The 18383-nt window shown below is 36.3% G+C and overlaps 2 protein-coding genes across 2 annotated transcripts; one reads left to right on the top strand and one right to left on the bottom strand.

Annotated features, from left to right (window-relative positions):
- The first annotated feature begins 470 nt into the window (after positions 1–470).
- Positions 471–1375, top strand: LOC131164529 (protein BASIC PENTACYSTEINE7). Its single transcript, XM_058121792.1, has one exon. The coding sequence runs from the start codon at positions 471–473 to the stop codon at positions 1161–1163; it is 693 nt and encodes a 230-aa protein (XP_057977775.1). The 3' UTR covers positions 1164–1375.
- Positions 1376–1663: 288 nt separating this feature from the next.
- Positions 1664–12438, bottom strand: LOC131164527 (phosphoribulokinase, chloroplastic). The gene is made up of 5 exons (XM_058121791.1): positions 11279–12438; positions 9483–9567; positions 9080–9164; positions 2265–2509; positions 1664–2168 (listed from the first exon to the last, which is right to left on the bottom strand). Exons 1-5 carry the CDS (start codon positions 11845–11847, stop codon positions 1917–1919), a joined length of 1236 nt encoding a protein of 411 aa, XP_057977774.1. The 5' UTR covers positions 11848–12438; the 3' UTR covers positions 1664–1916.
- Positions 12439–18383: the final 5945 nt, after the last annotated feature.

Below are 18383 nucleotides of genomic sequence, written 5' to 3'. Positions count from 1 at the left end.
GTGGGTGTTGATCATTTTCCTACGAGTGTTGTGAGTACTGCTTCCATAGTGCCGAAGTGCAGTGTTTTTGGAATTTAGAATCCCATCAATTTGATTCCATCCAGATGGATTCCTTGCTAAGCATTGCAGCGGATTTGTCTCTCTTTGTCATTAAAATTTAGTAAACTCTTGTTCATGTTTCTGTTTCTCTTTCAATTTCTTTAATTTGATATGAAAAACTGCAACTCCACCCCATGGATTTATTCTACCTTCCCCACCCCATCCACCTTTTCTTGTTTGAGTAGGAATCTTATTTTATTTTTACATCAGGAATATTTATTGATTTGTACTCAAGGTTATAAATTTGTGCCATTGTTGTATGCAGATGACAATGGCTGGTTGATTCCTAGGAATTGGGATTTCATTGATCAGTCTCTGGGTTTAGATGCAGTATCAAGAAGCGCTTAAGGTGTGAAGTCTTCTTTGTGAAGATGGGGACTTTTTCTGATAGAAACCGTTTGATATCTGAAGCTAACATTGGGGCGTCTGTTCCACATTTTGCCTGGGTACATGGAGCGAATTTTTTATCTGCAACAAAAATTACCTTAAATCCATTCCATTCTGCACAGATAAACCCAGAATCCAGTATTCCAATAGCTCCGATTCGCTCCATTGCTCCCATGGATGAGCCTGTGAAGAAAATCGAGGCAGTGGATAAGCCCACCAAGGTTAAGAAGAAGCCTTCTGTAAAGAATCTGAATCAAAACTTGAAACCAAAGCAGCCTAAGAAGAATACTTCTGTTTCTAAAAAGGCAAAGGAGCAATCCATGCCTGAAGCAAAACGTGAGAAGAAGAACCCAAACATTGTTTTAGATGGAACCAAGTTTGATTTTTCTGGGGTACCATCTCCTGTATGTTCTTGTACAGGTGTGCCCAGAGTATGCTACAAATGGGGTGCTGGAGGATGGCAATCCTCTTGTTGTACCATTAGCGTATCGGAATATCCCCTGCCAATGAGCTCCTCGAGGCCTGGCTCTCGCATGGCCGGCAGGAAAATGAGCAATGGAGCATATGGAAAACTTCTTCTGAGACTTGCAGCTGAAGGCCATGACCTAACTCATCCACTTGACTTGAAAGACCACTGGGCTAGGCATGGTACTAACAAGTTTGTTACCATCAAGTAGAGATGAGATGAGAGTTGGCACTTCGCAGTTCATAAATATTTCCATCTTTTCCTTCCTTACCTCAAGAGGCATAGCAACAAACTAGTTTGTATATGTGGATCTCTCAAATATATATCTAGTTTGTACTGCTGTTAGACTCCATTGGATGGAGCCGTTGCTATAATTGTCATCAAAACGACTACCTATCTTATAATTTAGCCATTCCGACTTTACTTCCTGTGCGTTATTTATTTGTTGCCTTGGTTTGCACTGGGTGAGTTGGCTAATTGAAGCAAGAAGAAAAACAAGCATGTATGGATATTGCTACTGATCCAGCGAAGGCACAAACAATGTATTTTTTGTTGGTTACAGGCTAGAATCCTGCTCCAACCTAGCTGAGGTTGGGAATTAAGAAGAGGCTTTTTGGCCCTGTGGATTAGTTGGGCTTGGTGAAGGACTCAGCTACTACTAATTGTAAAAACTAAATATTGGGAAAAAAAATTAAATAATATGCCAAGAAGTTTCAATGTTGTAAAACCTTCTGAAAAACTGCATTTCCATCATTTTTTTTTTTGGCTTGTGTTACAGATCTCCACATCAGATTTCCAACAGACGAGATAAATACATTTATATATATATATATATATATATATATATATTTCTTATGAATATAGCCTCAAATTATAAACCGAAACATGAGAATGAGAATGAGTAGAATTTTAGGAGTAGATCCGTTAAATATTTGACAGGGGCGGTAGTTTGTAGTGGGGGCATCTAGGCTTTTGTGGCTTCTAGCGGAGCAGCTGCCTTGGAGGCAATGATTTGTTCGTACAGGTCTCTGATCTTCAATCCGACAATTGTTTGGAAGAGACCCGTTCCGTTGTTGCTGCCTGGGAAATCTGCATGCTTCAACATTTGCTGAGTGACTTCGCCATAGAACTTGGTAGAGATGTTGCTCAGATGACTTTCCACATAAATCAGTTCATCTAATCTGTCAAATTGTCCATCCATCTCCAACACAGATACCTGGTCAATCATGCAGAGAGCCAGCCATGTATAGACTTGAGGTTATCAAACAGTAAACACAAACAATATATATAATAAAAGTGGATAATGGTGTACCTCGTGACTGAAGTAGGCGTCGGGGCCATAGAAGAATTTGATACCGGGGTAAGAGCAGGTGAGCTTTCGCCCACAGGGTATCCAGGAGATGGTGGAGCCTTCATCGAACAGGTAAACTGGGCTGAAACGCTTCACCCCTTCTTTCATTATCAACCGAACTCTTAGAACCTTCCCCTCATCATCATCTGGTATGAGTTGGGTAGGCAACACTTCAATCACTGCATCCGCGTATTGCTTTTGTGGATCTGTACCAGCAATCAATACATTAATAGGAATGTATGTAATATGTGTACTTGAGATCTTTTTTGGCATTGTTGGTCATCCAATTCGCAAGACTTTCAAGCCTAGCTAACCAAGTCTGCCCCAGGATTTTGGACTTTAAAGTATGGTAGTTGGACGTTTGCCCATCAGTAAGCTTCTCCAAAAAGAAAAATTAATGTTTGCTTATTAAATTTTATATACCCACTTTGTAGTCAAACTATATAAGATGATAACAAATGATTATCTTTAGCATTCATTTGCCTAAATCAAAATGAAAGAATTGAAACTTGATTCTTTTATTTCAGCTTGAGCTAATGTTTGGTAAGTAGAAATTAAATGAACGCCATGCTTTGATTGGAATTCAGTTTCTTTGATTAGAGGGGCTTAATTGAAGGGGAGGAGGTTGGAACTGAAATTGAGGATTGAGGAAATTAGGATTATTTTACAAGAAGTTAATTCCTTGTTTTATAGATTAAAACATGGTGAAAAAAGGGAATTTTTTTTTTTTGAATTTGCATGGAAGGCAAGAAGCTCCAAAGGCTGGTCTATGATGGATGGAAGAGGTGGAGTCTTTATTAAGAAATTAAACTCGAAAGTAGGTGGAGCTTTCTAAGGGAAGGAAAGCAGTGGGGGTGTGGACGAATGTTTAGGAAGAAAGATGATGCTAGTGGAAGAAAACTAATTCAATGATAGACTAGTGTACTCAACGTAGGAAAGGGTAGATTGTGAGCAAGTATTCCATCGAATTATGTGATCTACCTCCATTCATGGGTTATTGGCCATTGCATCTTAGTTTGATTTGAGTTATGTTAAAGCAACATTCACTATCAATAACTTTGAGGGACAAAAAATATATGAAAAAGTTGAAAGGCAAGCTAGGAAACAGAACCATGTGTATGCTAAGAAAATTATTGTACCACTAAAACAACTGCCAAGATATGTAACGAAACAAATGCTTCAATCCATACTTAATGAGCATAGGATATACTTGTATGATTTTTCTATTTACTTTTGAGTTCTATTTTTTTTTTGTGCAATGAAACGTGTAGAAACGATTGTGCAGTGCAACAATCACGATGAAAAATACGAAAACACACATAGATAATGAAAGCAATAAAAGATACACAAGGATTTAACGTGGTTCAGCAGAATGTCTATGTCCACGGGAGCAAGCGGCGGCTAAAGTCCCTATCCATCAAAACTAGGGTTACAACATTGTATTTATATTAACCCCTAGACGTATAGAGGTATTAGAGAATCTCTCAAATATTCCTGTACCAATCCGCGAAGGATTTGCCTTTGCATCCCCAACCTATTGATGTTCCTAATTTAAATTTTCAAAAATGATGCCGAACAAAACCTCGAACAATTTTCTTCCTAATTAGATTTTGCCTAAAACCGTGGATGTAACCATGGATGTACCATGCAAACCATCAATGGTTTTCTTCCTAATTTGGCTTCTTCCTGAAATTGTTGATGTAACCGTCGACGTACTATGCAAACCGTCACTGGTTTTGCTTCATACCAGCTTCCTTGTTTTCTTTACCCCGCTTTCTCTATAATATGTTCAACTGGATATGAGCCAAAATCTCCACCTTGGCAAATATTTGCCCCTTAGGAAAAAAGAAAACATTACCCAGAGCTCCACTTAGGGTAATTAGTTGGGACGGAGCCCATCTAGCATCTGGAGACATTAATCAAGTCCAAGTGGTGCTTAAACTTGTCAGTGGTAATAGGCTTTGTCAACATGTTTGCTGCATTCTTAGAAGTGTAAACTTTCTCAATCAATAGTTCAGCAAAAGAAACTAATTCCCTAATCCTGTGAAACCTTACATCTATGTGCTTGGTTCTCGCATGATACACCTGGTTATTTGTCAAATAAATGACACTTTGACTATCACAATGCAGCTAAACTTCATCTTGCTGAATACCCAGCTCCTTGACCAATCTTGTAAACCACAATACTTCCTTGGCAGCCTCAGTCACTGCCATATACTCTGACTCAATAGTAGATAGTAGATTGAACCATGGAATTTTAACAAATAGGTCCCCTATAAGAGTGAATACATACCCTATAACAGACCTCTTGTCATCCAAGTCTCCTACATAGTCTACATCCACATATCCCACAATTGAAGGATCACCTTGTTGTCTGCCAAACATAATGCCATAGTCCGTAGTTTCCCTCAAGTATCTAAAAATCCACTTGACTACATCCCATTCCTGTCATCCCGAATTTGATAGAAACTTGCTTACTACATTGACAACTTGTGTAGGAACCTGAACTCGGAAAAGAAAAGAAAATAAATAAAAGAAAAGAGAAATAAGGGAAAAGAAAAGAAAAAAAGGAAATTGGTTTGGCAGGACCCCAAACCATCGATGGTTTCACTGAGCTCGGGAAAAACCGTCCACAACTACAATCAACATAGGGCATTGACCTGCCAAACCGTCGACGGTTTTGTAAGTACAGGAAAAACGATTGACGGTTTTCCTGCAGGCTGGCTTAATTAAGGGCTAAGGAAGCCTTTTTGTTTCATAATTCTAATATTTCTCTCTCTCTCCAAAGTGACTTTTGAGACTCTCTCTCTCTACTCTCACTCTCTTATGACTCTCTCTCTCCTGTAGGTTCACCCCGAGCCCGTGTTTACTCTCCGATCATCTCTCCCATCTCTCTCGACTTGCCGGATCGTTTTCAGTGATGGGTTCGAAAAGCTAAGGTTTTCCGTTTTCCAAAAAAAAATTAATTTCTTTTTCAAAAACAGGTAAGGGGATTAAGTTACATCAGGTTTTTATTGAATTTGAACCGATTAAACTGTGGTATATATATGTTTTCATGGTTTCAAATGATTATTCAAAATCCAATCGTTCAAAAACTAAGTTTATAAATATGGGAATACCCTATGGTGGTTTTGAATGATTCGAATCGTTGAAAGCTTACCTTTGTTGTTATATATACACTTATTTTGGAAAGAATCTGAGGATAAGGGATGATTTTCTACACTTTCTCATGAAAAGCTATATGTATGCACCTATATGTATAAGTATGTCTGCAGTAACTTTGGAAGTGGTAGGTTTTCTTGGGTGTTTATTAGACTAAGATTTAATACTCAAATCGTGTGGCATGAGAATAATCCGTTGGATTTTGTTTCATAATTGAATTAGAATACTTTATGGTATCGTATTGTGGAAATATGATTTATATGGTTTGATGGAAATACTAGAATTGTTTGAGAAGACTACTAGAATTGCTTGTGTAAAATACTAGGATTTGATATGACGGTTGAAAGCCAGGTTTTGATATAACGGCTAAGAGCCGGGTTTTGATATAATAGCTGAGAGCTAGGTTTTGATGTGACAGTTGAGAACTGGGTTTTTAATGTGACAGATGAGAGCCGGGTTTTGATATGACGGCTGTATGCTAGGATTATGAAATGACAGGTTTTATATGAAATGAGAATATATTACAATTTTTATTACTTAAATTGCATGATATGGTTTAAGAACCTTGAGGACCAGTTGTATTGAGAGCATGGTACCGTTGCTATTGATTTGTTTGGTTAGGTGCGCCCACATTGTAGTGGAAGTGTAGGGGGTTTCAGCCGATTGACCTGCGTAGAGTAGTTGTACCTTCCCTAGGGTCCGGACCAGGAAGTGGTAAGGCAATCGGACCTGCAATTGAGCTTGCGTATGCTTGCAGATGTACTTGCAGATGGTTACTTTGAGTTAGTTTGGGTTGATCACCCAGACTAAGTCCAACCTTCGGGCCGCACAACCCGTCATGGAGGTTAATCATGTCGTTAGTCCCAGGGGGTGTCTTCTATGCATATATGTGGATTTATGTAAATGGTATTTCTATTTGTTGAACTGGTTTATAATGTGGAAGAAAATGCATATTTTCAACTGTATAGATGTGAGTATAAATTACAAATGTTATCTATTGGTTAAAACGAAAAATGAATGTTTCTGCATCTTCTAAAACTCATGTTGGCCACACCTTGATATTAACTTAATCCGTCTTACTGAGAGGTGTCTCACTCCAACGATCATTTTACTTTTCAGGAGACACCAGGGATCGTGCTTAGCTGGAAAAAAGGGGCTGAGTTTAGTCTGTTTAGTCATAGTAAGTGGTTTGTATGGACTAGAATGGTTTTCTTTTATTTTACTAGTTTGTAACAAGGGTATTTGGAGACTTCTATGTATGAGGGTTGTTTATAACTCTGGTAATGTTTTGGAGAATGTTTAATTATTTCCACTTCTTTTATATGATGTTATGGTATCAGGAATGCAGAGTCTGTTACAAAGTAGCACCTAGGCCCCACGTGGAGGGTCAGGGCGTTACAACTTGTGCCAAGTCCGGTCTTGTGCAAACCATAGCATACATCAAACACTCCACTGCACTAGCATATGGAACCTCCGACATATCTTGAACTTCATTATCTATCTTCGGGCACTGTGCGGTAGACAATCTAAAATGATTCGCCAATGGTGTACTCACTAGTTTTGCATTATCCATGTTGAACCTCTTCAACACTCTCTCAACATAACTACACTGAGATAACCACAATCTCCTAGAAGCTCTGTCCCTATGAATCTCCATCCCAAGAATCTTCTTGGCCGCACCCCAATCCTTTATGTCAAATTCTTTGCTCAACAAGGTTTTCAACTTGTTGACCTCACTCATACTCTTCGCAAAAATCAACATATCATCCATATAAAGCAAAAGAAAAATGAATGAATCATCATCAAGGTTTTTCACATAAACACAACAATCATACTCACATATTTTGTAGCAAATCCGAATCATGTGGGAGTCAAATCGCTTATGCTACTACCTTGGAGACTACTTCAACTCGTATAGTGATTTCCTTAATTTACATACCAAGTGTTCCTATCTAAGCTGACTGAACCCTTATAGTTGTACCATGTAAATCAGCTCCTCCAATCAATATGGAGAAACACTGTCTTTACATCCATCTACTCCAAATGCATATCAAAATGCGCTACGAGAGCCGACATTGCCCTGATGGAAGTGAGTCCGACCACAGGGGAAAAGGTCTCATCATAATCAACCCATTTCCTCTGTGAGTAACCCTTTACTACTAGACGAACCTTGAATTTTTCTCCTTCTTTTTCTAATACTGTTTCTTTCTTCTTATACACCCATTTGCATCATATTGCTCTCTTCCCCTATTGAAGTTCCACCAACTCTCATGTCTAATTCTTATGCAACGACTCCATCTTCTCCACCATAGCACCCATCCATCTACTCTTCTCTTAGCTATGCACTACGAATGAAGTCAATTATATAAGAACAAAACATATTTTAGTCAAACATATTATGTGCGTGCACACAAATATCTCACAGTCATATTCGCAACATCAACTTTAGAAGAAGAAGAAGAAGAAAGATGATACAAGGAAATAAAAAATATATATATAATAATAGGCCAACAAATTAAAATCAAGAAGTGGAAATATGCTAGCAACAAGAGTCAATTAAGTTTGACTTCCCTTTCTGAAAATGTTCACTACTCCAAACTCAACATTTATTTGACTTTTTAGGTTTGTTGTGATTTAACTTGTGGGTGAATGGATTTGAAACAAAAATAGACCATTACAAAGCAAAATTTGAGAAAGTCATTTTAGAATACTATTGGAGTTTTTCACTTGTATGCAAAGATTGTGGTTTATGTAAGAAGAATTCTTGATGATGTGGCACAATCCTGAGTACTATTTGAAATACTCATAATATGTGTCAAATTTAGGAAGAGTACAGCACAATGCGCATGATGCACTGCAAAAATATTATTGCATAATTTAAGATTATATGTCGATCAAGTGAGAAAATGTTAGGAGCTTAAACTCATTATTACTTTTTTACTACTACAATTATATTTAAAATACAATAATATTAAGCTACTTATAATTAATGATTTTTTTTTTCCATCAAGAAGTACTTTATAGGGATCAATTGAAGTAAATATATCGATTTAAAGATGGGTCAAGGATTCCTTCCCTATAAACTAATTTGAGTAAGCATTAAAAGTACTCTTAATATATGGATTGAAACCCATATCAATAGGTCTTCCATCTTACAAATAAGGCATATCTTGGCCACGTCATATATATATATATATATGACAATAATGTCAAAAAAGAACAGAGGCCAAGACATGCAATGTAAATTCGGTGAGTGAGAAATATTGCAGTTGTAAGGGTTCGTTTGGATCAAGAATTTTCGTGGGGAATGAAAAGAAAAGGAAAATGAGAAGAAAATTCATTTTCTATCGTGTTTTTCTCTCTATATTAAATGCTATTAAAGTAAAAGTTTGTTCTAACGTGACTTAAGTGTTAATAGTATATGAAATCAAAATTTTGTTCACTGATTTGATATATATTTTATTTTATTTTTCACTTTTCTTAACAACCAAAACATGAGAATTTAGGTTCTTTTATATTTTCATCTTTTCCTCATATTTTTCAATTTCGAAACGGGGTCTAAAGGATACATGATAAGGTATATGACTAATTAAGAAGATTTAATTTAAGGTTACCAATGTAGGCATCGAAATCTGGCTTTCGTGCTTCAATGCTTGCTTTGATGCTCTCAAGACTGTGTCCCCTCTCCGCCATGTCCCTCTGCAACTCTCAGAACGTAGTCATCATATCAATACCCAAAAAGAACATAAAAGAGAAAATAATAATAATAATAATAATAATAATAATAATAATAATATGCACAAATTAATCCACATAAATTCAAATCTAAAACTCGAAAGGCATGCTCCTAAACATGACAATATAATTGTCACATAATTTTTGAATTTCAAAATAAATATATCCATGAGATTACGTTGCCAATTTATTTATTTTTATTAAAAAAGTATGAACCAAACGTTAACTAAATATCATTAAATGAAGGGTAATGAGATTATTAATTAGTTGGAAGATATATACCTGAATTTTCCAAGCAAACTTGACTTCATTGCTGATGTCTAAGTAAATGCTGAAGTCCAAGAGATCCCTCACCCGTTGATCATACCTGTGTACATTACCATAATTAATACTTGTAACACCATTCTCCATAATAATACTATGACAATTAATTTTAAAAGAAAGATATGTTAATCACAAGACATAAAAAACCACAAATGCTATCGTCCCACTTTGAACACTATGATACGACATCGCTCATTCATTGACGCATCTTAGGTAATTCACCAACGTAATGCATGAAGGGAGAATCAAATCTGTAATGTTGGAATCATTAAAGTCACAAGTCGTTCTTACCATTTGAAATAATGACTACATTATTATTATTATTATTATTATTATTATTATTATTATATAAACATGCAATAATGGATAGTATATAGTAACACCATGTGCATGCACACTGCCCTCCCCACTAGAGTCTCGTAGCTAGCATGCACTAGGAGTTTGAGCTCGCTACAAAATTGGGTTTGAACTGGATAGGCGCCAGGTGTATGTACAAAATTCTTTGTTATTTTAGGGGTCATATCAGCACAGATGGGCGGCCGTCACAACTTTGGAAAAAGAAATTTGGGGTTGGAAAGCATTCAGAAATTTAGAAATGGGCCAGAGCATGATACAAATTCTGCCCATACAAATTCTCTCTCTCTCTCTCTCTCTCTGTAGGGGGATGAATTGGGAGTTCATCGGATCCAAAATTTTCATTATCATTTCTTTGTACTAAGATCTAAATTATAATTCTTAGTTTCTTCAATTTATCATTTTTTTGAAAAATATTTTTAATCTTGTGTTTGAGAAAGCAAATTTCTGCTTTTACAAAAACACAATAATTTTTTTATGCTTTTGTTTTAAAAGTAATCGAAATTTATGTAATTTTGAATTTATAATCGTGCAGTGAAACAAAAGAAAATGAATTGACATAATAATAATATATGATAGGTTGATCCCATCCACTTCCAAATGAGCCATGCACTAGCAAGTGGGTTGATGCATAGTTTTAAATTATGAGCTAGTAGTGGTGGCAAAGTTTTATTCCTCCTCCATATATACAACTCTACAGATTGTTGTGGAGAAAATTGGAAACAAGACAAAATAAATTAAATGAAGAAATGAAAATGACTGATGACAAAAAATAAATAAATAAATAAATAAATAAGTATTATGCTTTTTTTTAATGATTTAGGAAATAAAAAATTATATATAAAATAATTTTCAATAACTGCGCATGCCCTCTATGTCGATCTCATCTAAATGGAAGGAAAAAAAATAAAAAATAATTAATAAAGAATTACTTAATTAAAAACATTAAAATTATGTAAAATATTTTTAAAATTTACGTAAATTTAAATTTAAGATGCAAAAATCAAAAGAAACACTGGAGTGGAGTGCAACGGGGTATGGCATCCCATTTATCAGAACTGATCAAAATTGTGCTGTATAAACAATTTGATATTATGAATGATTTTAGTAAAAAACATAGGTGCCCCAGTTGTCACTGACCTTTTTCCCACAAAATCTATGTTGAAAAACACTAGCTCAACTATATAAATTTTGTTCTCTTTTTTCTTCTTAATTATTTTTCTTCTCTCCTAACCAGTAAAGACAGTTTAAATCATAATAAGTGACTCACTCAGTAATACTACAATTTCAGGGGCGTGTACCATACTCATCCATAGCGAACCACTGGATTTTTGCATCGAAACCAACGGATGCTGTGTGTGTGTGTGTGTGAGCAAGAGAGAGAGAGAGAGAGAACTGACATTGGGTGCAAGCCTTCAATGACAAGGATTTTGGGAGGCTTGATGAGCTCGGGAGGGTCCAAGAGCCCACTCACATGGTTGTAAATAGGCTTCTCCACCGCTACTCCGTTCTTGAGAGCCTTCACTTGGTCATACATGAGATCAAAGTTATTGGCTCTGGGGTCAAGCGCCGTCACCCCCTTCTCCTTCCTCCCCGTCCTGTCCAGCGAGTGGTAATCGTCCAAACAGATCACGGTCGTGGCGTCGCTGATGAGGGTGTTGGAGTCCGGATTCCCGCCCTTGGGTGGCTCCGCCGCCCCACCGAACACGCTCGTGAGCCTCCTCATGAACGTGCTCTTCCCGCACCCCGAGTCCGCCGCCAGCCCTATCACCACCGTCTGCGTCTCCCCCCCTCCCCCCACCGAACACCTTATCTCGCCGCTCTTCCTCCCCCCGCCGCCGCTGTACAAAACCACCTGCTTTTGGTGAAACCCCTGCAGGTGGTTTTTCCCGGCGGGTTTGGAGAATGACGAGCATGTGGAGGAGTTGAGGGACTGAACTGTGTAGACGACGCACGTGGAAACCGCCATTTTGGAATCTCTCTAACTAGCTAGATCTTGCTAGCTCTCTGTCAATTCTCCGGGATATGAATTCCAGGGAATTGCAGAGCAGGGGGTGTTTGGCGGGGAGGCTCTGGGGGTAATGGTTAATTAGTTCCGAAGGAGACTATAAATAAAAACGGGAGAGCTCATGCCATGAGCGGGCAGTGGGTTTTTTATTTGCTTCGTGTCTCTTCGATTTCAGAGGGAGACCTTGGCTTGGACTACAGATGGTGGGAGAGGCAAAGTTGGAGAAGACACAAGGCAGTTGTTGCAGCTGAGGAAAGTGTTAGCTGTGGTGATGGGGGGTGCTGATGTGAGTTTTGTTTTGGGGCCGGCCTCTGTGAGTCTGTGACCACACATATTCTTTGCTGCTCATGGGCAAAATTAAGTTATAGCTAGCCAGGTAAATTTAGAGTGGTAAGAGAGGGGGCTATGTATGTATTCTACAGAGGGTGATGGGTGAATTTGTGTTTTGGATTCTTCTTCTTCCTCATTTTCCATTAAAAATAGAACAGCGGCAGTACGTGGAGGCTGCTGGTTTTGCTTTTGATTTATTTTATTGAAAGATGGATTGATACTGGTGATGAGGAGCGTATGATCCATCGTATTTGTGATAAAACGGAGGCCTGGAGAAGCTTGGTGCATATTTAATTTGCTGCGGTTTGGATATAGTGAGATGCGACGTGGCATCCAGGGCGTGGCTGCTTGAAGATAGCGTGGGGAAGGAGGGTGTGGAGGGGATCGAGGGGATGGTATATAGGAGGCTCTAGCTAGCTAACTCTGCATCACACATTTCATCTTTTGGATTTTATTAACTCATGCATTTGTGCATGTATTTTTTACATTTTGGAGTTTCTTTGCACGATTATGGTCCACATAATATATAACCTTTGGTGAGACTTATTAAACGAATTGAATTGTAGTTAACTCAATTTATTAAATGAGTGATTGAAATAAATATCTTTTTTTACCCAATTTATAGTAACAACTTACAAATGAGTACTTTTTTTAAAATCAATTTTTTACATGGATAATTATTGCCTAAATTAAAAATTGCCTTAATGTACACGTCATGTGTGATCTAGTGAGCGTTAACATATTTTGTCAATCTTGTCAATAACTAATAGACCGCATCCTTTTAATACAAAAATAGAACGCTGATCCATAATTTTGATGTCGTACCAAAGAGTCCGAAGGGTTCGTTGGTGGCTGGAGTTCTTATGTAAATAAATAACAAAATTTAAAAGAAAGAGTGAAGAGAAAGATGTTTATTTATTCACAAAATATATGTGGTATTTGCACATTAAAAATTTGGAGATGGGTATAGTGAGGTTAATTTTATTGTTCAATCAACAAATATTAAGGTCATGTTACATTGTCCCTTTTGTAGGATGAATTTACAGCATAAGAACAATTTAATGCGATTTTATAATTATTGATGTGACAATAAAATTACCATGATATAAAGCAACAAATATCACATAGTTTGAATCAATTACTTTAATCACCTAAATAGTTTCATTAGTATAAGACACGCATCATTTGGTGCGCTACTTACCAAAAGCTTCTTGTTGATGCTAAAAATTGGCTCCTTACAAGCTATAATTACTTTTTTAATTATCCAAAATTCCAACCTACACAAGCCCTTTAAACCTCCTAGGCAACACCAATCTAGGGAAAATGTGACCAGCCCCACAACTATCTTTTAATAAATCAAGAAGTAGATTTGGTGCGGAGTCGAATCCATGCATGTTCACTTGAGCCAACCTTTAGGAGCATCACGAGTTTTAGTTATTGAATCCTTTAGCTAATTGAAGAGTTTCACTTATGCTGACAACTTAGCAAAGCTTTTAAGAAGCTTAGATCACTCTAGGGAAACTATACAAAATCTTAAGTCAATTGATAAAATATAATTGTAGAATGTGCCTAAGCATGGGTATGTGACATGACTGACTATATCTTTGGTTTACATGGATTAACAACATTGTTCATTACAAAAGTGTTTTACTCAGATTTAAACAACTAATGAAGAAATTCAGAGTTTAGAAATTCATAAAAGGAAGACAAAGAGAGAAGAAGAATTGAGAATTGTATATTTCTCAGTGTGAAGATTACACTATAGAGAGACTCCTATTTATACACATCCTCTACAGACAAATCACCAATTTAGCCTAATCAATTACCTAAAATTAAGCCAAATCAATCAATAATATCAATCTCAACAAATTAGCCCTTATTTGCTTCTTCGACCAATCTCAAGAGTTGAAAAGGAAGGTGTATTCCCAAGAGGAAGCGGGGTGAATTGGGTTTTTAAAACTTCTTTATACCTTCTTTAATTGATTCTCTCTCAACTTGTTTTAAGTTCAGCAACCACACATACAAAATTGATTTTTAATAACAAGTTAAGTGGAAATTTATTAAGTTATAAACCTTTATGAATGAATATATTAATTTGAATATCCCTTAGCAATTTAATTCAATCAACCAAAATAACCAAAACACAATTCACAATAAATTCAGCAATGCTTTAAAAATTCAACACTTGAGCAACTCAAGGTAGAGTTTTAGTATGTAACTGATAAAATCTCTGCAATTTCAAATTCCAATACTCTTCCAAAAACTCAAAATTTAAATAAACTTTTAATTAATAAGTCTTGGGTGTTAACCAATCAATGTACTCCTTTATGGTTTCCGTAATAATATTGATCAATCAACGTACTCCCTTTTTGGTTTCTGCTATCCCAAAGTTAAATTAATTTTTAATTTATTTAATATCCAAGCCACATAGTTATTATAAATTGAAAATTAAAATCCAATCACGCAGTTTATATGAACTGAAAATTAAATGAGAGTAGGGAAGAGAGTGAGACACAAGTTTTACGAGGTTCGGCTATACCCACCGACGTCCTCGCCTTAGGCACACCACCTAAAGATTCCACTATAACACTCCTATTTACCTAATAGGTTATACCCGGTTTTAATTATGATAAATACTTAGGTATTTAATGTTCATCAGCAAGTCCATATTAGTAAGATCATTTGATTACATATGAAGACTTGAAGAACAAAGACCCAAAAGTTTCATTCATTATAATTTATTTATTGTTCAATTCGGGTCTGTAATAGTAATATAGGAAAGAATTGTAATAATTAAATGCATAGAAAGAATTGTAATAATTAAATGCATATCATGCATGTAGGATCTAATAAGCTCAAAGACCTTAGAATGACCCTAGGTCCTTACACTTACACATAAGATAGTCCCTAAAATCACATATATTATCAGGGGATTCAATTGAATTAAAACACGACTTGAAGGAATAAAAGAATAGGGTTTCGGGAGACCAAACCTTGGTGTTCAAAACACTTCGGTTGACCGAACCATTGACTAGTCAAATAGTTGACCTGACTTCGGGCGACCGAACCAAAAAGGACTTTACCGTCCTCAATCAACAAAACGTATACCCTTAACTTTTCCACCAACTCGACAGCCCAAACGATCATGTTCAAAACTGTCTCGGGTGATCGAATATGTAAGTTCGGTAAACCGAACTTGATACCAGGCGATCGAATCGCGAACTTTTGGAAAATCGCCTCGGCTCAGTAAACCGGACCTTTATTCAGGCACCCTAACCTTGAAAAGTCACTTTTCCTGTTGTCTCTGTTCGGGCAACCGAACCATAGATCAGGCGCCCGAAACTTTCAGTTTGTCCTATTTTTTACCGTGGCTATTTTAAGTTAAACAGGGTTAATTTTCTTAAACGTTTTTAAAACAAATTTAATAAGTCCCCTGTGTATCCTCAATGTTTATAGTTTTAACCTTCTCTATATATAGGCGTTCATTTGCTTGGATTAGCACCTAATTAGCACATTGATTAAGAAAAAATCCTCTAAAATTTCCTAGGCCCTATTTCTTCATACAAACCCTATACACTCATATACTACTATTCTTTTGAGAAATCAAGCCTTGTGAGTGTTTATTAATTGTTCTAGTGTGCTAAAAACTCTTATTGATTTATTGCATATTTGATCTTCGGATTGAGGGGTTAGTTAGGTTTTTCCACCGATTTTATTTAATAAATCTGTGTGTGGGAAAACATTATAGCTAAGTGAGTCATTGCATTATTATTGCAAGACTCATTGAGCTTATATTTTTATGTGTGCAAAAATATTTTTACAAACCTATTTTTGAATATATCTTTGTGCTTTGATATTGAGAAAATATTTTTGAGATATTCTGATTATTCTTGATACAAATCTTTGAAACCCTAAACTGTGATTGAAATTTTTATCTTTACATAGTTTCAAAGATTAGCTTGTAGATACACTCTTGTGCTTAAATTGAGATAGTTATTACTTTGAGTGTTGATTGCACATATACACCATTGAGCTTATTGTTCTTACATTATTAGTGTACTTTGATTATTACTAGTACAAATCTGCTTGATTGAGAAGCATAATATTTGTATGCAAATTGTATTGTGATTCTTTGTATTCCAGGCACGGCCTGAGGGGGCGGTAATTCAATCCAGAAGGATTGGTTGTAAAGGTTGAGGTTAGCCCTGTGCTAATTAACCTGGTTGTATTTAGGTGTTGCTCCACCCGTTAAGTGAGTCTTAGTGTAATCCTTGTGCTTGTGAGCCAAGGCGAGGACGTAGGCACTGTTGCCAAACCTCGATAACATATCTGGTGTTATCTCTCCTTACTGCTTTATTATGAATGCTTAATTAGATTACTTGTGCAGTTTAATTTTCTCTGAATATATATTGATTTATTTTATCTGCACTAGATTGACCTTAGGTTTGTGTAATACTACTACTAGTTGATTGATCTAGGGGATTAATTTTTAAAATACCAACTCACCCCCCCCCTCTTCGGATTACAGTAAAGCTAACAATTGGTATCAGAGCCTAGTAGCTCAGACTTAATAGTTATTTTTCAAAAAATCTATATGGCTCATAACACTGTAACCCATTTCCCTAAGGGACCCCCTCTTCCACACGCCCTCTGGTTTTCAATTGTTTCAATTACACGTTCTAGAAATAGAGGATGCGCACCTATCTTTAGAATATTGACTGGAAGGTGTGGAGAGTTGTCTCTAAAGGAAACTATGTTCCTATGAAAACTGAAGGTAAAAACTAAAGTTCCTAAGATTGAAGAGGAATATACTGATGATGATATGAAAGCTCTTAGTATAAATGCTACTACCATGAATAATTTGTATTATGGTCTTGATTTTAATGAATTTATTAGAGTTATGGCATGTTCTTCTGCTAAAGAAATATGAGATAAGTTAGAGGTTACTTAGGAGGGTACTAGAGATGTAAAAGATAGTAGGATTGATATATTGACCAGTGAGTATGAAGCATTTAGGATGAACATTTGTGAGTCCATACAGAGCATGTACACTAGTCCATCATTAATTCACTACATGCATTAGGTAAGACCTATCCTATGTATGAGATGATTAGGAAAGTCCTTAGGGGTTTGCCTCCTATTTGGGAAGCAAAGGCTACGACCATATCTGAGGGTAGAGACCTCAAGGCTATGTCACTCGATGAATTGGTAGGTTCACTTTTCACCTATGAGCTAGCAATTAATGAGAGACTGAATGAGCACAATACGATGAGAAAGGTATCTGCCTTAAAAACGTCTACTAATACATCTAGTGAGTGTAGTGAACCTAAATCAGGAGATGACATGGCTATGTTTACTAGGAAGTTCAGTACGTTCTTCAGGAAAAACAGTAGGTCATACAAAAAATTTAGAGATTCTGTATTTGAAAAGGGAGAGTCTACTAAAATAAAAGAAAAATCGAACACTCCCACGTGCTACAATTGCAAAAAGGTCAGGCATATCAAACCTGATTGCCCGTTGCTGAAAAAGGAGTCTAAGAAAAGGAAGAAAGCCATGAACGTAGGTACCTCATGGGATAGAAAAAACAGTAGGGATTCAGATTCAAATTGCAACGACTTTGAGATTGCAAACTTGTGCCTGATGACACGGGATGATGAGGTATTGTCTTCTTGTTCCTTATCTTTATATTATTGTGATGATGATTGTGATTCTGATTACCTACCTACTTTTAAAGAATTGCAATATGAATATATTCGAGTATCTAAATTGTTATAAAAAATGACCAAGGAGAATGATGTTTTGAAAATGAAATGTGAAAATTGGTCAACACTGTTTGAAATTGCAAAGAACTCTTATACCTCGATTCTTAAAGAAAAAGATTTGAAAATTACCAAGCTTGAGAGAAAATTAGAGGATAGCTCCAAAATTGTTTTTAAATTTACTAAGGGCCAACGTAATTTTGAAAAACTTCTTCAGGCCTAAAGAAACTCTCTTAGCAAAGAAGGTCTTGGATTTAATGGTGTTGAAAATGTAAGACGACCTAATCTTTATTTGGAAAATTTTACTCAAGAATCAAAATCTCAAATTCCACCTAAAGATCCTCGGTGTCAAATGATATGTTTTAAATATAAACAAATTGGTCATATTCAGTTTGACTGTCCACTTAG

This window comes from Malania oleifera, chromosome 9, assembly GCF_029873635.1.
Source record: "Malania oleifera isolate guangnan ecotype guangnan chromosome 9, ASM2987363v1, whole genome shotgun sequence".
NCBI lineage: Eukaryota > Viridiplantae > Streptophyta > Magnoliopsida > Santalales > Ximeniaceae > Malania > Malania oleifera.
This window is presented reverse-complemented; position numbering and strand designations above follow the sequence as displayed.

Excerpts from the sequence above, each read along its gene's own strand:
- LOC131164529 (XM_058121792.1), top strand. The coding sequence starts at position 471 with ATGGGGACTTTTTCTGATAGAAACCGTTTGATATCTGAAGCTAACATT.
- LOC131164527 (XM_058121791.1), bottom strand. The coding sequence starts at position 11,847 with ATGGCGGTTTCCACGTGCGTCGTCTACACAGTTCAGTCCCTCAACTCC. Across the intron at positions 9,568-11,278 it reads ATTGAAGGCTTGCACCCAAT|GTATGATCAACGGGTGAGGG; the intron begins GTCAGTTCTCTC and ends TAATGTACACAG. Across the intron at positions 9,165-9,482 it reads AGTTTGCTTGGAAAATTCAG|AGGGACATGGCGGAGAGGGG; the intron begins GTATATATCTTC and ends TGAGAGTTGCAG.